Source organism: Miniopterus schreibersii (assembly GCF_964146895.1).
Source record: "Miniopterus schreibersii genome assembly, chromosome: 18".
Taxonomy (NCBI): domain Eukaryota; kingdom Metazoa; phylum Chordata; class Mammalia; order Chiroptera; family Miniopteridae; genus Miniopterus; species Miniopterus schreibersii.
The window spans coordinates 30,197,891-30,219,127 of record NC_138121.1 but is presented as its reverse complement, the minus strand read 5'-3'; the positions used below and the strand labels follow the sequence as shown (position 1 = coordinate 30,219,127).

Genomic DNA, 21,237 nt, shown 5'->3' with positions numbered 1-21,237 from the left:
GCATCTTTCTTGACTTCTCTGCTGTTTTAGCACCACAAGAGGTATGAGCAAATCTCAAACTATGCTTTGTGGATTTATTTCTTCTCTCATTCTGTCAATTTTATAAATGGACTTTATTGAAATAAAATTTACATACAATAAGATTTATTACGTGCATAATTCATAGGTTTTAAAAAACAGCCTTATTGGGATATAATTTGCATGCACTACAATTGACCCATTAAAGGGTACAATTAAATGGCTTCTGTATGTTTATAGATTTGTTATCATCACAATCAATTTTAGAATATTTTCATCATCCAGAAAGAAACCCTGGACCTATTAGGAAGTCATTCCCCATTTCCCTAGCAACCATGACTCTACTTTCTGCCTCCATGGATTTGCCTGCTCTAGCATTTGATATAAATGGAATCATGTAATATGTGGCTTTTCGTATCTGGCTTCTTTCATTTAGCGTGTTTTCATAGTTCATACATGTTGTAGCATGAATCAGTTTTACTAATTTTTATGGCTGAAAAAATATTCCAACCTATAGATATATACCATATTATGTTTGAATGTTTATCTGTTGATGGACACTTGGTTGCTCCCACCTTTTAGCTGTTAAGAATAATGCTGCCGTGGACATTGATGTACAAGTTTTTGTGTGAACATATGCGTTCAGTTCCCTTGTGTATATACCTAGGGATGGAATTTCTGAGTCTCATGGTAACTCTATGTTAAACTTGTTGAGGAATTGTCAAACTATTTTCCAAAGTGACTGTACCAACTTATATTCCCTCCAGTAATGTATGAAGCTTCCAGTTTCTTTATATCCTCGTCGAAACTTGTTATTATCTATCTCTTTCATTGTAGCCATTAAGTGGCTGTGAAGTAGTATCTCGTTATGGTTTTTATTTATATTTTCTTGATAGCTAATGATGAGCATCTTTTCTTGTGCTTATTTGCTATTTGCATATCTCCTTTAGAGAAATGTCTATTCAGATCCTTTGCCCATTTTTCAATTGTGTTGTAATTTGATTGTTGTATTGTAAAGTTCTGTATATATTCTGGATGCTACACCTGTAAAATTTGTGAAAAATTTCTCCCATTCTATGCGTTGTCTTTTCACTTTCTTGAAGTGTCCTGTGATGCACAAGACTTTGATGAAGTCCAGTTTATCTATTTTTCTTCAGTTGCTTGTACTTTTGGTGTCATTATCTAAGAAACTGTTGCCTAGTCCAAGGTCATAAAGATTTACACGCATGTTTTCTTCTAAGAGTTTTATAATTTTAGCTCTTATTCAGGTCTTTGGTCTAGTTGGAGTTAATTTTTGTATATAATATGAGGCAGGGATGTAATTTAATTCCTTTTTGTGTGGATATCCAATTGTTTCAGCACCATTTGTTGAAAAGATGATCTTTTCCCCTATTGTAGTTTCTTGGTACGCTTGTCAAAAATCAAATGACCAAGGACAAATATTGTATGGTTCCACTGACATGAAATAGTCAAGTTCATAGAGACATAAAATAGAATAGTGGTTACCTGCAGCTGGGGGGGATGAGGAATGGGGAGTTAGTGTTTAATGGTTAGAGTTTCAGCATGCAGTGTTGAAAAGGCTCTGCAGAAGGATAGTGGTGATGGTTGCACAACAGTGTGAATGTGCTTAATGCCACTGAACTGTAGACTTAAAAATGCATAGGGAATATAGCCAGTAATATTGTAATAACTATGTATGGTGCCAGGTGGGTACTGGAAATACTGGGGGGAACACTTTCTAAAGTATGTGTGATTGTCCAACTACTATGCTGTATACCTGAAGCTTAATGCCATTGATTATACAAAATAATATGAAATGTAAACTATAATTGAAAAATAAAAATTAAAAATGGCTTAAATGGTACATTTTATGTTATGTGTATTTTACCATAATAAAAAAAATCAATTGACCATAAATGTATGGGTTTATTTTTAGATTCTCAATTTTATTATATTTATATTTATATTATTTATATTTATATTTATATTTATATTTATTTATATTATTTATATGTCTTTATGCCAGCACCACACTGTCTTTATTATCTAGCTTTACAGTAAGCTTTTAAGTCAGAAAATGTCAATCCTGTTTCTCTTTTTCAAGATTGTTTTGGCCCTTGAATTTCTGTATAAATTTTAGAATCAGCTTTTCAATTTTTGTAGAGAAGCCAGCTGGGTTTTTGGTAGAAACTGCATTAAACCTGTAGATCAATTTGGGGAGTGTTGTCGTAATAACAAAATTAGTTTCTCCAACATCAAGTATGATGTCAGCTATGAGTTGGGGAAGTTCCCTTCATTGAGTTTTGTTTTGTTTTGTTTTTTAATCATGAAAAGGTGTTGGAATTTGTAGGATGCTTTTTCTACATCTATGTGGTTTTGTCCCATATTCTGTTAATATTGATTACACTGATTTTTATGTGTATTGAAGAAACCTTGTATTTTTGGGATAAATTCCGCTTAGTCATAGTGTATATCCATTTTATATGTTGATGGATTCTGTTTGCTAATATTTTGTTGAATATGTTTTTGTGTCTGTGTTTATAAGGGATTTTCATCTACAGTTTTCTTGTGATGTTTTTGTCTGGTTTTGGTGTTAGGGTAATACTGACCTCATAGAATGAGTTGAAAGTGTTTCTTCCTTTTCTAGTTCTTGAAAGAGTTTATGAAGAATTGGTGTTAATTCTCCTTTAAATGTTTGGTAGAATTCATTAGTGAAGGCATTTGATCCTGGACTTTTCTTTGTGAGACTTTATTTTATTACTAATTCATTCTCTTTACTTGTTATAGGTCTATTTCGATTTTTTATTTCTTCTGTGTCAGTTAAGTCAGTAGGAGTAGCCCCTCTTTTACTACTGATTTCCACAATTTGAGCCTTCTCTTTGTTTCTTGGTCATCCTAACTAAGACTTTGTCAGCTTTGTTGATCTTTGCAAAGAACCAACTTTTGATTTTCTCTGTTGTTTTTCTATTCTCTGTTACTTATTTCTGCTCTAATCTTTATTATTTTCTTCCTTCATCTTGCTTTAGGTTTAGTTTGCTCTTTTTTAGTTTCTTAAGGTAGAAGGCTAGGTTATTGATTTGAGATAACATTCTTCCTTTTTAATATAGGCATTTACAGCTATAAATTTTCCTCTAACTACTGCTTTAGCTACATCCTATACATTTTGATATGTTGTGTTTTTGTTTCCATTTGTTTCATAGTATTTTTAGTTCCCCTTGTGTTTGTTTCTTCATTGACCTATTTATTGGTCCATATTTAGGAGTGTATAATTTAATTCCCACATACCTGTGAATTTTCCCTCTATCATTGATTTCTAATTTCATTCCAATGTGGTTGGAGGATATACTTAGTATGATTTCAGTCCTTTTAATTTTGAGTTATATGGCCTAACATATATATGGTTCATTCTGGAGAATTTCCATGTGCACTTAAGAAAATGGATTATGCTGTTGGACAGATTCTGTTAGGTCTAATAGGTTTATAATGTTGTTCAAGTCTTCTATCTTGTTGATCTTCTATCTAGTTGTTCTATTCATTACTGCAAAGTAGTAAAGTCTCCAACTATTGTTAAATTGTTAAATTGAAACCAATTCTGTCAGGTTTTGATTCATATACCTTGGAGCGATGTTGTTAGGTGCATATATGTTTATAATTATATCTATTTCATGACTTTACCCTTTTATCAATATAAAATGTTCTTATATTGTGTTTAGTAAAACTTTTTGTCTTAAGCTAATTTTATCTGATGTCCTTTTTGGTTTCTATTTGCATGATATAGATGCAACTTGACTTACAGTGTGGGATTATATCCTGATAAACCCATTGTAAGTTGAAAATATTGTAGGTTGAAAATGCATCTAATACACCTAACCTACTGAACATCATAGCTTAGCCTAGCATACCTTAAATGTGCTCAGAACACTTACATTAGCTTAAAGGTGGGCAATTATCTTGAGTTTTATCTCTAAAGTAATTGCCTTCCTCCTTCTGACCAGGAATCAGGAGACACAGATGGGTGTTTTGTAATCATGATGGGATGCAAAACCATAAAACACAATATCCAAAAAACACCGCCAACACAGTGCACTGTTGAGCATCAGTTGTTTACCCTTGTGATCATGTGGCTGACTGGGAGCTGTGACTCACTACAATGCCCAGCATCATGAGAGAGTATTGTGCTGCATATCAGTAGCCTGGGAAAAGATCAAAATTCAAAATTTGAAATACGGTTTCTACTGAATGCTTATTGCTTTCACGCTATCATAGTGTCGAAAAATCATAAATCAAACCATTGAAAGCTGGGGACCATCTGTATATCTTTTCCCATCCTTTCCCTTTCAACCTGTTTGTCTTTGAATCTAAAGTCTGTTTAGCTCTTTGCTGTATCTACTGTGAGGATGAAAATCATTCTCAGCAATCAGACTGTCATCATTTCAGAAAATGTGGACATCACTCTGAAGGGACACACAGTTATTGTGAAGGGCCCCAGAGGCACCTGCGAAGGGACTTCAATCACATCAATCAATGTAGAACTAGATTGGAAAGAAAAAGAAAAGGCTCTGGGTTGACAAGTGGAGAAATAGAAAGGAACTGGCTACCCTTTGCACTATCTGCAGTCATGTACAGAACATTATCAATGGTGTTACCCTGGGCTTCCCTTATAAGATGAGGTCTGTGTACACTCACTTCCCTATCATTGTTATTTAGGAGGTTGGTTCTTTTGTTGAAATCAGACATTTCTTGGGCAAAAAAATACATCCGCAGGGTTCAGATGGGGTCAGGTAATCCTGCCTTTTAATTGAATAATCCATTTATATCTAAAGTAATTACTGATTAGGAAGGACCTTCTTCTGCCATTTTTTAACTTCTATATGCCACATGTTGTTTTGCTCCTCAGCTTCTCCATTGCTACCTTCTTTTGTATTTAGTTGATTTTTTTTTTTTGTAGTATATGGTTTTGATTTTCTCATCTCCTTTTCTTTAAGTTTCAGTTTTTTTCTTAGTTGTTACCCAGGGAATTACAAATGATTTCTTAAACTTATAGATAACAATTTGTTCACATTAATGTCAACTTAACTTCAATAGTATACAAAAACTTAGCTCCTATATAGCTCCATTTCTCCTCTCCTTTGTGCTGTTATTGTGTACAAAGATCACATCTTTGTATATTTTGTGCTTATCAACACAAATTTACAATTATTGCTTTATGTAGTTGTCTTTTAAGTTAGATAGGAGAAATATAGGTATAATAACAAAATACATTTACACTGTCTTTATACTTGATCATGCAACTACCTCTACCAGTGCTCTTTTTTATTTCATGTTGGTTTGAAGTACTCTCTAGTGTCCTTTCATTAAAGTGTGAAGGGTTTCCTTTAGTGTTTCTTGTAGGATAGGTCTCCCAGCAATGAATTCTCTTGGTTTTTGTACATCTGAGACTGTTTTAATTTCAGCTTCATTTTTGAAGCACAATTTGCCGAATATAGAATCTTGGTTGACAGTTTTTTCTTTTAGCACTTTGGATATGTCATCCCTCGGCCTTCTGGCCTCTATAGTTTCTAATAAAAAAGCAGCCACCTATCTTATTGAAGATTCCCTGTATGTGAGGAATTCATTTTCTGTTGCTACTTTTAGGAGTCTCTCTTTGTCTTTTGACAGCTTGATTATGATGTGTCCAGGTGTAGATCTTTTTGAATTTATCCTATTTGGAGTTCATTTAGTTTTATGATTAATGTTTTTCATTAAATTGGCAAGGTTTTAAGTCATTTTTTCAAATAGTCTTCTGCTCCTTTCTCCTTTTCTCCTGAGACTCCCATTAAGACTATGTTTTTATACTTGGTAGAAGAAGCTATACTGTCTGTCTAGCCAGGGTGGAAGACAGCAGCTTGTTCCCCGACTGACTGCACTTAGAGAACGTGGCCTGGGCTGCCACATCTGCTGCAGGAATAAACAGCAGGCCTGATATGGGCCAGCGAGTCATTAAATTGAGGTTTGGGGCCCCCTCTTGGTCATGGTGTGTATGTCTTCAATGAGGTATTTCTTGCTGGTAGACGATAGACCATTGAACTAATGAGCTTGGTTTGTGTTTCCTCTATAGGTTCAATGTCAACAACACCATTCTTCATCCGGAGATTGTGGAATGGTAAGTACAAACTGTGGCTACGTTGGCTGTTCCTTGTGCTCAGCTCAGGAAGGTGAGAGACCCTGCTGTTCCTGCCTACTCCAACTCAGAGAGCCCATCATACAAGCCAGTTCCCAGAACCTCTCTCTCAGGCTCTTCTGTCTTCTTTGTTTTTTTGTCATTTGGTTTGTTTTTTTGAAAGAGCATGGGTCATTTGAATGTCAATTAAATTTCTCTTATCTTTTCCTTTATTTTCAGTCTCTTGAAGCTCCTACTATAAATAAGTCAACCTTTTGTAACTCAGTTGAAGTAGATAGTGAAAAGTAAAAATAAATATCATACATAATCCTATTATCAGAAAGGTAAACATGTTTTCCTCGTGTCATGCATCTGTCTTGAGTAGTTGCCATCCTGTTATACGTGTTCTTATGTTTCCTGCTTTCTTCCCTTGGTGATGTCGGCCGCCCCTACCTGCAGATAACTGGTTCCTGGTAAGTCAAAGCAGGACAAGCTTTCTCAGGTTGGGCATTGCCTTTGTGGAGCCTGGAAATGGCCCCCCAACCCTGCTCTGCCATCAGTTTTCTTCCTAACCATCGAGTTGCTCTTTGGTAGCAGCAAAATGTTTTTATTTGCTGTATGGCTGCACTTTCTGTAAATGTAGGAGAGGTAAGGCAGGCCATTGCCACGTCATCGCCTGACTGGGAGGTGTGTAGACTCCTCACGTTTCCATAAAGTAGCAAATGCCTGGCCCGTCTTTAGCCCCCAGTTGACAGAGGAATAAACCGTAGATGTGCAGGAATGGGCCGAGTCCACTCCCGCTCCCCACGTGGCGCTCCCTCGTGGCTGCTTTAGAGACAGTGGCTAAACTGTGTGCTCCAGCAGCTCCTAAGGGACAAGTCATTAGTTCGTCACTTTGGAACAAGCACGCTTTAATTCTAGTGACATTTCCAAGGCTCTGAAGTGGATTCTGCGTTCATGAGAATACTTCTCAACTTTATTAAAGCCAGCAGCACAAAGGACTTATTTGGCATTTGATGGCAGTAGAACTATTTTAGAAATGTCACATTGTCCTCACTGCCTCAGGGGTATGTTTTAATAGCGTGGGTGCTGGCGTCTGTAGTGACTGCAGTCTCTCTCGGTGATAGCCTGGCAGTCACGGTCATGTCCCGCCTCTATCACTGAAGGAAGGAGCCTGGGTGGATGGGGGTAGGTCCCACATTTACAGGAGAGAGGGGGCTTTTCTTAATATTTAATTATGACTCATTGATGCATCTTTGGGCCCCTGTATCCTGAATGCTTTTCCCATCATCTGTCTCTAGGCCCCATGGAGAGAGCTGCCTGGGGTAATGGATGAACCAGCCACTCGGCAAATCCAAACTCTAACCCCAGCCCCTCCTCTGGGCAAGTCACTTGCCCTTTTGGAGCCTCAGTGTCTTTTCCTGTAAAATGTAGATGGAGTAGAACCTAGCTCACCGTGTGGATGTGGGAATTCACTGAGTTTGTCTCAGAGCTCTTGGACACCTCACTCATCACCACAGACTGGGCACCTTATAAACAACAGACATTTACTTCTCACAGTTCTGGAGGGACCGACAGATTTGCTGTCGGGTGACGACCATGTCCTGGTTCATAGATGGCCGCCTTGCCGCTGTGTCCTCACAGGGCTGAAGGGGCAGGGTGCTGTCTGGGTCCTCTTTTATGAAGGCTCTAATCCCAGCCATGAGGGCTCTGTTCTAATGACCCAGTCACCTCCCAAAGATCCCACTGCCAAGTACCAACACAGAGATTAGATTTCAACAGGAATTTTGGAAGGAGACAAATATCCAGTCTATAGTACTGAGCCTCAGTTTCCTCTCCTACAAAGCAGAAGTGGTCTCCCTTGATGGATGGCTGAGGATTTCAGTGAGATTATATAAGTGCTGACACATCTGAATAAATGTGGCTTTCACCTTTTTGTTGTTAGTACTCCCCGAGGATATTTTTCCATTGATTTTTTTTTTTTTTTAGAGAGAGAGTGGAAGGGAGGGAGAGAGGGGCGGGGGGGAGAGAAACATAGATGTGAAAGAGACACATTGATTGGTTGCCTCCCGCATGTGCCCCATCCAGGGCCTGGGATCGAACCTGAAACCCAGGTTCATACCCTTCACTGGGAATCAAATCCGAGACCCTTTGGTGACACCAGCCAGGGCAGCTGTCACCTTTTGAGATTTCCTTTGTGCAAGGTATTCTGCTAAGCACTCAACACATGTCACCTTATTTAAAGAGGCATTTTATATATGTTATAAGGTAGGTACTCTGATCATCCCAATGCTACAGAAGAGAAAACAGGTGATTTGCCCGAGAAAAATCCAGGAGCTGAGCCCAGGCTGATGGTCCTGGGATCTTGCGCTGCCCCTTACACCCGAGGAGCACCCTGTAGGGCGGGGCGCCTCCCCAAGTGTTGGCCTTTCTCTCTGCTCACTCTTGGCCACTGAACATGCAGGGGTGCTCAGAGCCCCCAGAATGGATCTTGTGTGAGGCCAGGGTGTGGTGCGGTGGGGGGCCCGGGGCTGTGCAGCTAAGCTTCCTCCAGCCGTGCCTCCTGCCACCAACATGCACCCCAGCGCCTGCCCAGCAGTAGGCTGGGGCTTTGGGATTCCTCTGGGAGCCTGCCTGATTGCGAGGCAGTGAGCGGCCTCTGCCGGGGCTCTCAAGCTTCCTTTCTCATTTTGTTTGGGTGTCATTCATTTCCTTTTGGTGACTGCTTTATTGTTTTCCATTCTCTCAAGCAGTGCCTTTTTGATTTCCTGTAAATTCCTCTGTAATCATACTCTTCCCCGCAAACATGAGATCATAACCGATCATTTTCCTCCTTGTGCTGGGTTTTGCAGTTTGAATGTGGGGGTCAAAAGTTGAAACTTAATAAGAGCCGGCATCTCACTTTCATAATTTAGGCTGTGGTTCTCTTTTCTTGTTCTGCAGATGATTAAATTGATCTGCAGGTAGGATGGGACTAAAAGGAGATGCTTGTGTACTGTCTGATCGCACAGTGCCTTGGATGGAGTTAAGCACCTCCGGAAGCGTCGCAGGCGAGCTGGCATGTCAGCGAGTACCGTGTGCCTTCTTGGGTTTTAAGTGAGATTGTGAAATTGAGTCATAGGCCGGTTTTAGAACTGGTAATTGCACCAAGCAAAGGTGTCTTGCATGTATTAATCAGGCAGTGGGATAACATCTATTTCTAACCCCTTTCTGTGCTCTGGATATGGCGAGGGGTGGACCGTTCAGGGCCAGAAGCACACCAGGATCCTACTTTCTGGCATTGTGTCCCAAATTAGAAAAGGTACATAGGTGATGACCTAGATTCTTGCTATGTATGTGAAAAGTATTCCAGTAGGAATATTTTTTTCTGTTTTTGTCTCCCAGCATATAGGCATTTAACCCTAAGTTAACGAGAAACCTGAGTGGAAAGCGGGATTCTTAAGCAGAATGAGAACTTGACATACAGAGCACCAGGGGCAGGAGGCAGGATATGGGGCATCAGGCCCTGGCCTGGGGAGCCTCCCCAACATGTGGCCCATGTCTGCCTGGCCCCAGTCAGGTCCCAGGCACGCTGGGCTCACAGCTGCACTAAGCCATCACTGCTTCATGGCTCTGGCTTCTGTGAGAGGACTTATTGATTGAGCCTCTTGAAGATATGTAATTCCAACCAGCTTTCTTTGCTGCCCCTGCTGCTGTTCTGGGATTTTACCCTTTGCATCGTAGGGTCACAGGGTGGAAGGAATGGTCTTGGGGGTCCCGTGGAATTGAATTCCCACCCACCTCTCCCATGGAACCATCCCCCACACCTTCATCCTCAGGAGAGACAGAATTCCTGTCCTTTCAGGTGGGTTTTGTTGAACACGGTGGCACTTGGATGCTTAGAGACTGATTTTAGAAAGACTTCACCCTGTCTTGCTATCATTTTCATCAGTGGAGCACTCAGACCTCAGTTAATTGATGTCTTCATCCTGGGTTTAATGCCCAGAGGCAGTTTTGTGACCTGTGAATATTTAAAGGGGGAAAAATTGCACAAATAAATCTCCCCCGAATCCAGTTTTTGTCGTTTCTGGTGTGCAGCAGGGAACTCTGAGCCTTGGCCCGGCCCCTCCCCTGCCCAGGGTGCTGCCTTTTGTACTTGAGCAGCCCCCTGGGAGGGGTGATGCTCAGGGGCATGGCCAGGAGCTGGAGACTCTGCACGAGCGCTTGTCTCCCACATACATCAGGCACCTCCTCTTGCTCGGGGAAGGGTCTGAGCTGCCTGCTGTCTGGACTTAAGTGGCGTCAGTGTGGTCATGTCCTGAGCCTTGGTCCTCGATGCTTCCTGGAGGAGAGACCTTCATCCTCTGTTGGGGACAGAAACCTTGTAGATTACATATCTAACCATGACCCCACACATCCTTGGGCCAGATAAGGCTGGGGCTGAGTGTGACACTAAGCATCCCTCACTCCAGAGGCCATTGGGCCTGCAGGGCAGGACCATGGCAGCGGAATCCCCCTTTCCTTGCCTTTTTTGTGCTCAGGAGTAACAAAAATAGCCTCATCAGATTCAGGGCAATGAATTCTTCCTGAAGATTGGGGAAAACTGTGCAGAATGCTGGAAAGTCGTCTTATTCGCTGCAGTAATTTTTAAAGTTTCCAGTGCTCGTGGCATGGAGATAACTGGGCCAGGCTGGTGTGCCCGGGCCCGGGAGAGACTTCAGGCCCAGAGTGCCCTGTGGATGGTTGGGAGAGCCTGTGCAGCTGACAGCTATTTTCAGGGCCTTTAAAGCTTGGATTAAATGGGCCAGGCCAATGCTCGGCCAGGCCTGTCTCTCCGGAGAACTGCCTTTGTGGGATAATTGTCCTGGTTCAATTTGATTTTTTTTTAGTGTGACTAAAAAATAAGTCCTGAGGAAATCAGCTAGAGGCCTAGTTTGTCATCTCCCCCAAAGTAAAATTGAAGACAAAAACAGGACTCTGGGCCCAGCTGGCGTGGCTCAGCGGTTGAGCATTGACCTAGGATCCAGGGGATCGCAGTTCGATTCCCGGTCGGGGCACATGCTCGCGTTGTGGGCTAGATCCCCAGTCGTGGGTGTGCAGGAGGCAGCCGATCAATGACTCTTTCATCATTGATGTTTCTATCTATCTCTCCCTCTCCCTTCCTCTCTCTGAAATCAATAAAGACATATTTTAAAAAAACAATGAAAAACAGGACTTTGGCTCTCGATGGCTGAAAATGCATAAATCCCTGAAGAGAAGAGAGCATGGTTGGACTCCATGTCCCCTTTCTCCTCAGGCTGATGGTGGGCTTTCCCTGCTCATCTCCAGAACCGGGGTGCTCAGGCAATGGGGAGGAGGCCGAGTGGAGAGCTTGTGAGGTGGGCTCCTGAGGGGGTCCAGGCTGGAGGGAGTGGGGTCTGAATGGAGAGACACAGAGGGTCTGAGAGAGGTTGTGGTGGTGGAATCACAGTCCTAGGTCATCAGTTCGGTGTGGGAGCAATGGGCAGACCAGAGGGAGGTGTCTGGGATGATGTCCGTTTATGTTTTAAGCAGCAGGGGCTGCAGAGCTGTGGTTGAGATGTGGCATGTGATGGGTGGGAGCCTCATCTGGAAGGGGACACTTAGGGCTTGGCCGGTGACGGGCTGTGAAAGGATTCACAACTAAGAGAAGAGATGCAAAGAGGAAGTTTATTTTACTTTCCAAGAGAGGAAAGGGCCAACTATCAATAGTCAATACAGGGCAGCGAACAAAGAGGGGCTTCTACTTTTAAAGAGCAATTGGTTGCTTTTGCTGGGTGACAAGGAAGGGAGGGGCTCTTTGTTGAAGTTGAGCAGATATCGGGGGTTGTCTTGAAAAATTATAGTTTGTTTGCTTTTCAGGAGCTAGTCCAGCAGATGTCCTAAGGAGGTGTCTTTTCAGTATTTTTCCCAAGCCTGTAAAACAAGCTTAGAGCAAAAGTTATGAGGATTTCAAAAGGGGCTTATTTGAAGGGGAGGGGAGAAGGGAACTGTCTGCTAAGAGACTCCTTGGTCTCTGAGTTGTGAAAACAGCAGGGAGGAGGGGGTTGCAGGAATGTAGCCTTGAGAGTAGCTTGTTTCACGGTTTGAACAGAGGAGCCAACAATCTTGGGGTTTAATTACCAGGTGTTTCTCATAAGCTGTGGAAGCGAAGAAAAAGAGAGGTCTTTTCGTTTCCTTACAGACACCCCTTCCCTTATAAAGGCGGAGGGAGGAGAGCATGAAGGGTCAGGGGAAGGTTTGGTTGTTTGGATAAGAGGTGAGAGTGTACCCATCTGCTGGCTATGAGTTCATTCATCTTCTGAGAAGGGGAAGGGGACACTGAGGTGGGGAGAGGAGAGATCTTAGCAAGGTGGAGAAAGTTGAAATTAGGCCTCCTGCATGCCCCAGTGCAACTCATGGCAGAATTGGAGCCAGGTGGAGGCTGTGAAGCTGGAGACTAGGTGCTGCTGTGCCGTCCACTCAGCTGCAGATTTCCCTGCAGCCCCCATGGCCCTGGAGCAGCATTCACAAGCTGGGCTCTGGTTTGACCCACGTGGGGTTTTAGCTAAGCCTGTGTGACTAGATGGGCACGAGGCCTAGAGGTCTAAATTGTCGGCAAGAGTGGTGACTGGAAGGATGGACCAGGTATCTAAGCTAAATAGAGGCAGAGGGCCAGAGGCAAGTGCAGCCTGGGCCTGTTGCCACCTGTGTTGTCACCTGTGCTGTCACTCTTGTCATCACAGAGAGGCCCACTCCCCTCTTACCAGTTCCTCCGGCTGGTGCCAAGCTGGGCACCAGTGGGGAGCAAAGCACCAGGGGCTGCTCGGTCATCTTGCAAGTGGATTTGGACCTCAGGAGCCGAACTGCTCATCTGAGTCCTGCCTGTGGCTGTGGACCCTCACCCTCCGGGGCACAAGAACACACTTTCTGTTCCCCAGGTGGGGCTGCTCCCAGCAGCCTGGTGCAGAATCAGAGGCACCTTTGTGATGGTAGAGAGCTGACTGTTAGGCTTCAGTGTCTGCCCCTCTAGGCGGAAAGCGTGTTCATCTGGAAGAAGTCTCGGTGGGCTTGGGGGTGGCTTTTGCTACCTTCTGCTTTGCTGCTCTTGCGGGTGCTTGAGTGTGTTTCCTTTGAGAGGGAGAGGCGGCTTTGTTGAAGGTGGGTCACCTTGTGTAAGGGGGCAGAGCTGGCCATGAGGGATGGCTGAGGAACCAGCTCCTAATGACTGGCCGTGCTGCCTGTAACCTGGAGTTGCTTATTTGACATGGCGGAGGTAGAAAATTAACATTTATTTAGCTTATCTGTGTGGGTCTTACTTGTGGATGCGATTTATTGCAAAGACCAGAAACCTAACCATATTTGGGCAAATTAATAGGAGTTTATTGTGAGGGCCCCCGACAGTACAGTGGGTCTGGTCTCTAGGGGTCAGCAGGCTCTCTTGGCTGAGCCTCATAAACCCTTTCTCCCCTTGCTGTTTCCGCTTGTCTGCTCCTGGTGTCCTGCTTCTCTCTGCAGGCTGGCTCTTCCCGCATTCACTCCTGCACTCAGGCTGGAAGTGGCTGCACCACAGGCCCCTCCTCATTCCCACCCCCACCCTATCTCAGGCAGGGGCCTGAGTCACATGGTATTTCTGGGCTGCCCCTTGGGCAGGTGGGTGGGGGTGGGGAGGCAAGGGGGACCTCTTCAGCCAACTGGGAAGAGCCCTGGGAGGCAGCACACTTAAGATTCGGGTCTAACAGCCTCACCATGCCAACTTTTCTGCATTTTTTTGGATGAGAAAACTGAGTCTCTGGGATTCTTCCACCACGCACAGCAGTTTTCAGGTCTTGTAACTAGAAACAGCCTGCGCACCTGAGCCTGGCATTAGGTGAGGACGGTCAGTGCTTAGTGTAGCTTTCACTCCTGCAGCTTGGTGGCCACCCTGCCGCCACCCCCATGCTCAGGCAGCCCACCAGCGGCCTAACTGGGCATGACCTGGCCCTGTGATCCTTCCCAGGTTGTGCAGGTGTGGCAGCCCCAGGGTCTCCCTGGAGGGGTCCAGCCAGAAGTCGCTGACTTGTCCCTTTGTTTATTTTCTTCCTGAAGCCGGGTCTTTAAGACAGACATGGAGCTGGAGGTTTTGCGCTACACCAACAGGATCTCCAGCGAGGCCCACCGGGAGGTAAGGGGGCCCTGGCTTGTTGGCACGCCGTTCAGGCCGGGTTGGGCGAGCTGCATTGCTCCGTGTGAGGCAAGAGGGCAGCGTCAGTCCTCAGTGCCAGTGGAGCAGGCGGGAAGTGTCGCTTCAGGCCAGACACACGGTGATGTCTCTTTTCTGTTCCCAGTGGGGACAGGGCAGGGACAGCAGAGGTTAAGGCACCCACCCTGGGAATTTCCCAGCAAGAGGTACTCACTTCAGGAGCGTGGGGCTTTCCTTCCTGGCATTCCCAAAGGCCCAGCTCCTTTAAAAGACTCTTTCGTTCTTACCCATGATCCAAGCACGTTATTGTTCTCCTTAAACTTCCTCACGTGCTTCTTCCCCAAGCCCTCCCGCTTTACCTGAGGAGTGAGGGCAAATAGGAAGCGAATGTCTTGGGAGACGGTCAGGGTGACTGGGATAGCCTGGTGCCTGCTTGGCGACAATCACAGCTTTGTGTCAGGAGACAGACGGGTCATTTGTGGGCAACAGAATCTTTTGTATGAATTCATTTTCTCTGAGTTTTTTTTAAATTTTATTTTTCAATTACAGTTTACATTCACTATTATTTTGTATTAGTTTCAGGTGTTCAGCATAGTGGTTAGATAATCCTATACTTTACAAAGTGTTCCCCCCGATATTTCCAGTACCCACCTGGCACCACACATAGTTATTACAATATTATTGACTATATTCCCTATGCTGTACTTTACATCCCCATGACTGTTTTGTAACTACCAATCTTACTTCTCAGTCCCTTCATCTTTTTCACCCTGTCCCCCAAACCTCCTCCCCTCTGGCAGCCATTGACCGGACAACAATGGGTCTGGGCTACCTGTTATCACTTGAACCAATTAAGCAGAGACAGGGTTGAACCGGATATGAGCATTTATTCCAATAATGCCAGCAGTATGGGACAGCAGTTAGGTAGCCCTGAAAATCTGCTCTACTGCCCCCTCCCCCCAAGCCAGCTGCTTATATTGAGTAGAAGGACAAAGATTACATGGGAAAGTAGGAATTACAGGCATGGGGAAGTAGGCAAGGTACAATGCTAACAGGTTACAGGCACTGTGGGCTGGGGGTCACAAAGGGCAGGCGCCCCCCGAATGCCGTCGTTTCCGGAACAAGGCTGTTAATCTTCCCATGATGATAGATGTATTCCAAAGTTAGCTCCCATGTCCTGGGGCCTTCAGCTCTCAGCCAGGTTAGAAAGTGCTTTCTCAAATCAGAGCAAAACAATCACAGTTAACAGAGCATGATCAGTATTTCTGCCCTTAACACCATCAGTCTGTTCTCTGTATCTACAAGTCTGTTTGTTTCTTCTGTTCTTTAGGCCCTACATCTAAGTAAAATCATATGGTATTTGTCTTTGACTTATTTCACTTAGCATAATACCCTGTAGGTCCATCCATGCTCTTGCAAATGGTAAGACTTCATTTTTTTCTTATGGATGGCCAAGTAATATTCCATTGTATATATGTACCTCAACATTTTATCCACTGGTCTATTGATGGGCACTTAGGTTGCTTCCATGTCTTGTAAATAATGCTGCAATGAACATAGGGGTGCATATATTCTTTTCATGGAGGTTAAACAAAGGAAACCTTTTAAGGTAGTCAGCTTTCTGAACATTAAGCATTCACAGACATCTTGGTTAAATCTTAACTGCCATCATCTGCCACAGATCTGTGCTGGGTGTCTATCAGCTTCCAAAGGGAAGTGCTCCAGAGCAGTTAAATAAATGGTATAGCTTTTGGAGCTTTAAAAACATTCTGACTTGTCACATTTTTGCACCACTGTGTGCACATATTCTTTTTTTTTCTTTCAAGAAGAGATTCTTTTGAAAAAGTGCTATACCTTATTTATCAGGCAGTGCCACTTACGTCCTTAATACAAATGTCTTTGCTTAATATCCACCCTACAGGTAATGAAGGCTGTAAAAGTGGGAATGAAAGAATATGAGCTAGAAAGGTAAGCTGCTGTCTCTCTCTGGGTAAAGATTAAAATGTAAAAACAGTAATTTATGTTCCCTGAGCAAGTAGCAGGTGGGGTGCCTCAGTGATGCGCGCAGATTGAGTGGGGATTATGCAGGGCTTGGGCACTGTGGGCAGAGAGGATTTTCCCTCCGACTGTGGCCATCTTGCTGGCGCTTGGCAGAGTGTTTGATGGTAATGGTCTGTGATTACTTTTGAGGCTGCTTTAGTGGCCCATCATTTCAGTCTTTAGACCTGTTTGTGCAATTTGCAGGAAACTTTACCAAAGAGCTGCTATGGTGACTCTGAAGGGCGCTAGTGAAACAGCTTGTCATTTATGTGTAAACACCATCGCTATGTCTGCTGTGCTCAGACACTGGGGTCTCTGACGGGTTTAGTGGCTCATAAAGTGTTCTGGAGAGCACCACTGGCCGTGGCCTAGGTGAGCCAGTGCCTGGTGAGCCAGTGCCATGCCTCAGCCAGCTCCAGGGCCAGGGCTCAGCATGCTGCTGCCCATGATGTGAGGAAGCCCTTGGTCAAACCTAAACTGCTCCAGTGGCTCCTTCCATCTGTGTCCTGGGTCACCCACCGGTGACTGTACCATCTTGAAGCTCCCCTGGGAAAGGACAGGGGAGAGGCTGCCATTTCTTCCTGGTGACATAGTAGGAAACCCACGTTTCATCTCTGCCCCCAGTTCCTTGCACAGAGCTTCTAAAACCTGCAGAATTCCCCCAGTGAAGGAGTCTGTTGTTATTCATAATAAGCCCCTTTCAACCACACCTGAGTTTAGGCTAATGAAGTGGCTCAGGAGGATGGGGCTGGTAACTAGGGTACCATCCCTGTGACTGAAGGGTTGGAACTTGGAGCCTGGACCCCAGTCCCCTGGGAGAGAGGGTTGGAGATTGAGTTCTGACCAGTGATTTAATCCATTGAGCCTTCGTAATGGAACCTCTATAAAAACCTTGATCCACAGGGTTGGTGAATGCAGCAGGTGCTGGGAGGGGGGCCCTGCTCGAGGGCATTGAAGCTCCACACCCCTTCCCTGTACTGTGCCCTGTGCATAAATTCCATCTGGCTCTTCCTGAGTTGTAATCTTTAAAATAGTGTGGCAATAGTAAATGAAGTGCTTCCCTGAGTTCTATGAGCCATTCTGGCAAATTATCAAACCCAAAGGGGAGGTCATTGGAACCCTCGATTTATAGCCAATCAGTCAGAAATGCAGGAGGCCTGGACTTGTTATGTCTGAAATGGAGACGGTCTTGTGGAACTGAGTCCTTAACTCTGGCAGTTAGCATCAGAAGTAAATGATAGGGCACCCAGTTGGTGCCCACAGAGAATTAGAGGGTTGGTGGTGTGGAAAACTCACACACTGGTGTCAGGAGTGCTGTGAGTACAGAAGAAAGAGTTTTGCCTTTTACCCTTGCCCCCCACCCGCTTCCCAATCCTGGGCTACCCTTTCCTACCTGACTTAGAGTTTGGCGCTGCCTCCCGTTGCCCACCTTGCAGGGCCCAAGTCCGCCTGGGGCACCCTCAGGGCCTGTGCTGCCTCCAGGTGCCCCTCCCAGCCTTTCTGGCCTCCCCGCTTTGTCAGTGCTGGGTGAGGGCAAGGAGCAGGTGAAGTTGGCAGTGGGCAGCATGGGCATTAATGTTCCCCATCACATGGCTTGGGGACAGATGTTTTCAAAGTCTAACCTTGAAAGGAGTCCTGAACAGGGAGCCTCTGATTTCTCTCCTCTTACCTGGGTGGTGAGAGGTTAATGTGGCCTTGAAGGCCCGGGTTGCTCTGGCGTTCCAGGAGGGGGCACGGAACAAGTGCTTCATCAAGGACCCGGGAGGGTGGGGAAGGGCACGCAGAGCACAGTCTGCTGCGGTGCAGTATCTGCTCCGCATTCCCAGCGTCCCTGACCCCCTATGGACCTGGGACAAGAAGAGTTCCACCCTGCTACCAGGGAGGTGGCCCAGGCAGTGGTCCCTGAGATTGGCACTGTCCCAGAAATCTGGTCTCATCAGAATTGGCCTGTAGTGACCCACAGCCGATGCCTCAAATAAAAATAACCCAGTAATTGGAGCAGGACTGGCTTGCCCCGCTGTGGAACCCTGCCGTCCACTGCATTCTGGCAGCTTTGTGCCCTATGCTGCTGGGAGCTGAGCTCCGAAGGTGACCTCTAGGAGGGACCTGACTGTTCTCCAGCACCATGTCCTAGAGTCCAACCTTGCTGCAGCCAGATAGGCCTGTGTGAGCTCTGGGTCAGGCCGGGCAGGTATCCTTCCTCCAGCTCCTTCCCCTCCCCCTCCCAAGGAAATGGCAGTCTTTTTTTACCTTTAAATAGGAAATTGCAAATGTTGCCCCCCACCCCCAAAGAATAGTGTAATGAACCTCAAAGTCCCCATCAGGGTTTTTGTTTGGTTGTGTTTTGTTGTGACAAATCCCAGGTATGTCATTTCTCCTGTAAATATATCAGTAGGGGGCTCAGTTGGTGAAGATATTTTTTCCTTTACATAACCACCATGTCGTTATCACATCTAACCAAATTAGCAAGAGATCTTCGATACTATCACTATCTAGTCCATATTGGTCTAAAACTATCTTTTTAGAGTTGGTGTGCTCAAGTCGGGATCCAAAGTCTACAGGTTGCGTTTGGCTGTTGTTTGAAGGAGGGTCTTTTAAGGGGGGTCCCTGGGAGATGTCACCTTCACCTTCAGACTCATTCCTGGGTTCCACACGCTGCTGCCGCCTCTGGACAGGGCAGCTCTCAGAGAAATGAGCCTGAAGAGCGTGGCCAAAAGCAGCTGCCCTGCTGGTGCCAAGTGGCATTAATTCAGCTCGATGTGCCAGGCGTGTGCACTGATGAGCACCTGCCATGCCTGTGCCCACCCGGTGGCCGCCATAGGAGATACAGATGGGAAGCAGTGCCCACCTTCCAAGCCATCGATCTGGGGGTCCCTGAGATCTGAGAGTAGGGGGCTTCCTGGGGTAGTGGGTGAGTAGGGTTGGGGACTGCTCTGGGGAAAGCTGAAGCAGAGCTGACAAGAGCAAGAGATGGAGACTGTTCCTGAAGGACAAGTGGGTGGGTGACCTTTGCCAGCAGAGGGTGTTGCCCTCTTGAAGATGACAGGAAGATGGTTGTGCTAGGACACTGTCACAACAGATTTGAGGAGGGCACCCCTGGAAGCATCTGCAGCCATGAGGTGGGGTGACTGGACTGTGCCTCAAGCTCCCTCCCCACAGGCACACCGCTCTGTCCTTGCCATGTAGCTGGGGGACAGTTTTGTGGTCTGTGTCCTTGGGAGCCTGGAGGCTGCTTCTTGGAGGCTCCATCTCATTTATCTGCAGTGTCTGCTCCACAGCTGGTGTCAGGACATACGTGTGGGTAGGACGGATGGATGGTCGAGAGAAAGAAAAAAATGTCCTGAGTATTTCTCTGCTGTCGCCTGGGCCCCTGTGAACTTCAACCTCTTTTTCTTAAGTAGGTGGAGAATATAAAACCTCAGCCGAAGCGTAAGTCCCCCATGGGGTACAGCCCATTAAGCACAGGCTGGTCTGATCCCTGGGACGGCCACCAACTCCTGGGTTAGAGGAGTGTCCCTAGAACCTGCTGGATGTTCTCCCCAAGACATGGCCACCCCCAGCCCCACAGAGGGATACAGGGCAAGAAGGGCAGGGACCCCTGCTTGTCAGGACTGGAGCGAGGGTAGGGGTGGGGGAAGGTGGGCAGGAGACGGGGCTGATTTTCTCCAAGGAGGCACCACCACCATGCACACAAGGGTGCTCAGACTCAAGTTCAGGAGATGCTGGCCAGCAGGCCCAGTTCTAAGATTTATGCTTTCTTAAATTTTATTATCAAAAGTTTGTTATAAAATCTTGAGGGCATGTTAAAAAAAAGAGTGAGCTGATGGCATTTATTAAGACACCTCCTCCGTGGTGCTGTGCCTGTGAGTGGGCGTCGGAGGGTATGAAAATCATTTTCCGCAGTTGAGGTGTAGTAAATTGTGTTAAACCAATAAGACATTAATGTTTGGGTAAATCGGGCACTAACAGCATCTGACTGCAGGCCCAATCAGGCAGGCCATTTTACCGCTCATATTATTTAATGTTAGTGGCGTAACCAGCTTGTAGCCGGCTGGCATGGGGCTGGCAGCTGAATCAATTACCTGCAAACACTAATTTAGAGCATGCTCAATTGGCTGTGTAAGCAGGTCCCGGTTCACATTTGCCACAAGGAGATTAATAACTTGATGCTTTTGACAGCCTGGGACCTTAATTGAAATTGTGTTCTTTCTCTCCAAGCTGTGAATGGGGCATTTCGGGCCCTTCCCTGACAGCTCCTATGGGGATTGTGCGAGTCATTTGAAAGGCAGAGGGACTGCGAGGTGTGCGGGGGCCAGCATGGCCTTTCCTCCTCCCTGGGCTGGGATCCTCCTTGGCAAACACCCCAACCCCATCCGGAGACCCTCGCCAGGGCCTGGGCTTTTCTCCACCCTTCCGCCAGAGGCAGCAGCCCACAGTAGCAGCCTCCTGCTTTCTCTCAGCCCTTCGTTACTGAAGAACCTGCCCAGCTGGGCTTCTGTGGGGTCACGGCCTCCTTGCTGTTTCCTGCCCTTTGGTCAGGTGCAGCGAGTCTTGATTCTTTGTGGCCTTGTGCCCCCTGGGTCCTGATTGGTGATGCGGGACTGGGGCCCAGCCTGAAGGATTTCTTCCGATGGGGTTTGCTCCCCTGACCCTGCACGTACACACATACCACTCATATACACAACACACCATATACCACCACATACAACACACACCACACACCACACACCACATACACACACACACACACACACACACACACGCACCTCTCACCCATACCACACCTTTATATACATTCCCCACAGACACATGCACACCCACACATACCACACCACTCACATACCACACACACACACCCCCCACACTCACACTTCACCATACT

At 45.8% G+C, this 21,237-nt stretch overlaps 1 protein-coding gene across 1 annotated transcript in view; it reads left to right on the top strand.

Moving 5' to 3' along the window:
• PEPD (peptidase D) overlaps positions 1–21,237 on the top strand; it is a 109,853-nt gene that overhangs the window by 30,142 nt on the left and 58,474 nt on the right. Inside the window, exons 7-9 of the mRNA XM_081118572.1 lie at positions 6,116–6,160; positions 14,222–14,297; positions 16,237–16,283. Of these exons, the coding sequence (XP_080974698.1) occupies positions 6,116–6,160; positions 14,222–14,297; positions 16,237–16,283 (168 nt within the window). The remainder of the gene's footprint in view (positions 1–6,115; positions 6,161–14,221; positions 14,298–16,236; positions 16,284–21,237) is intronic.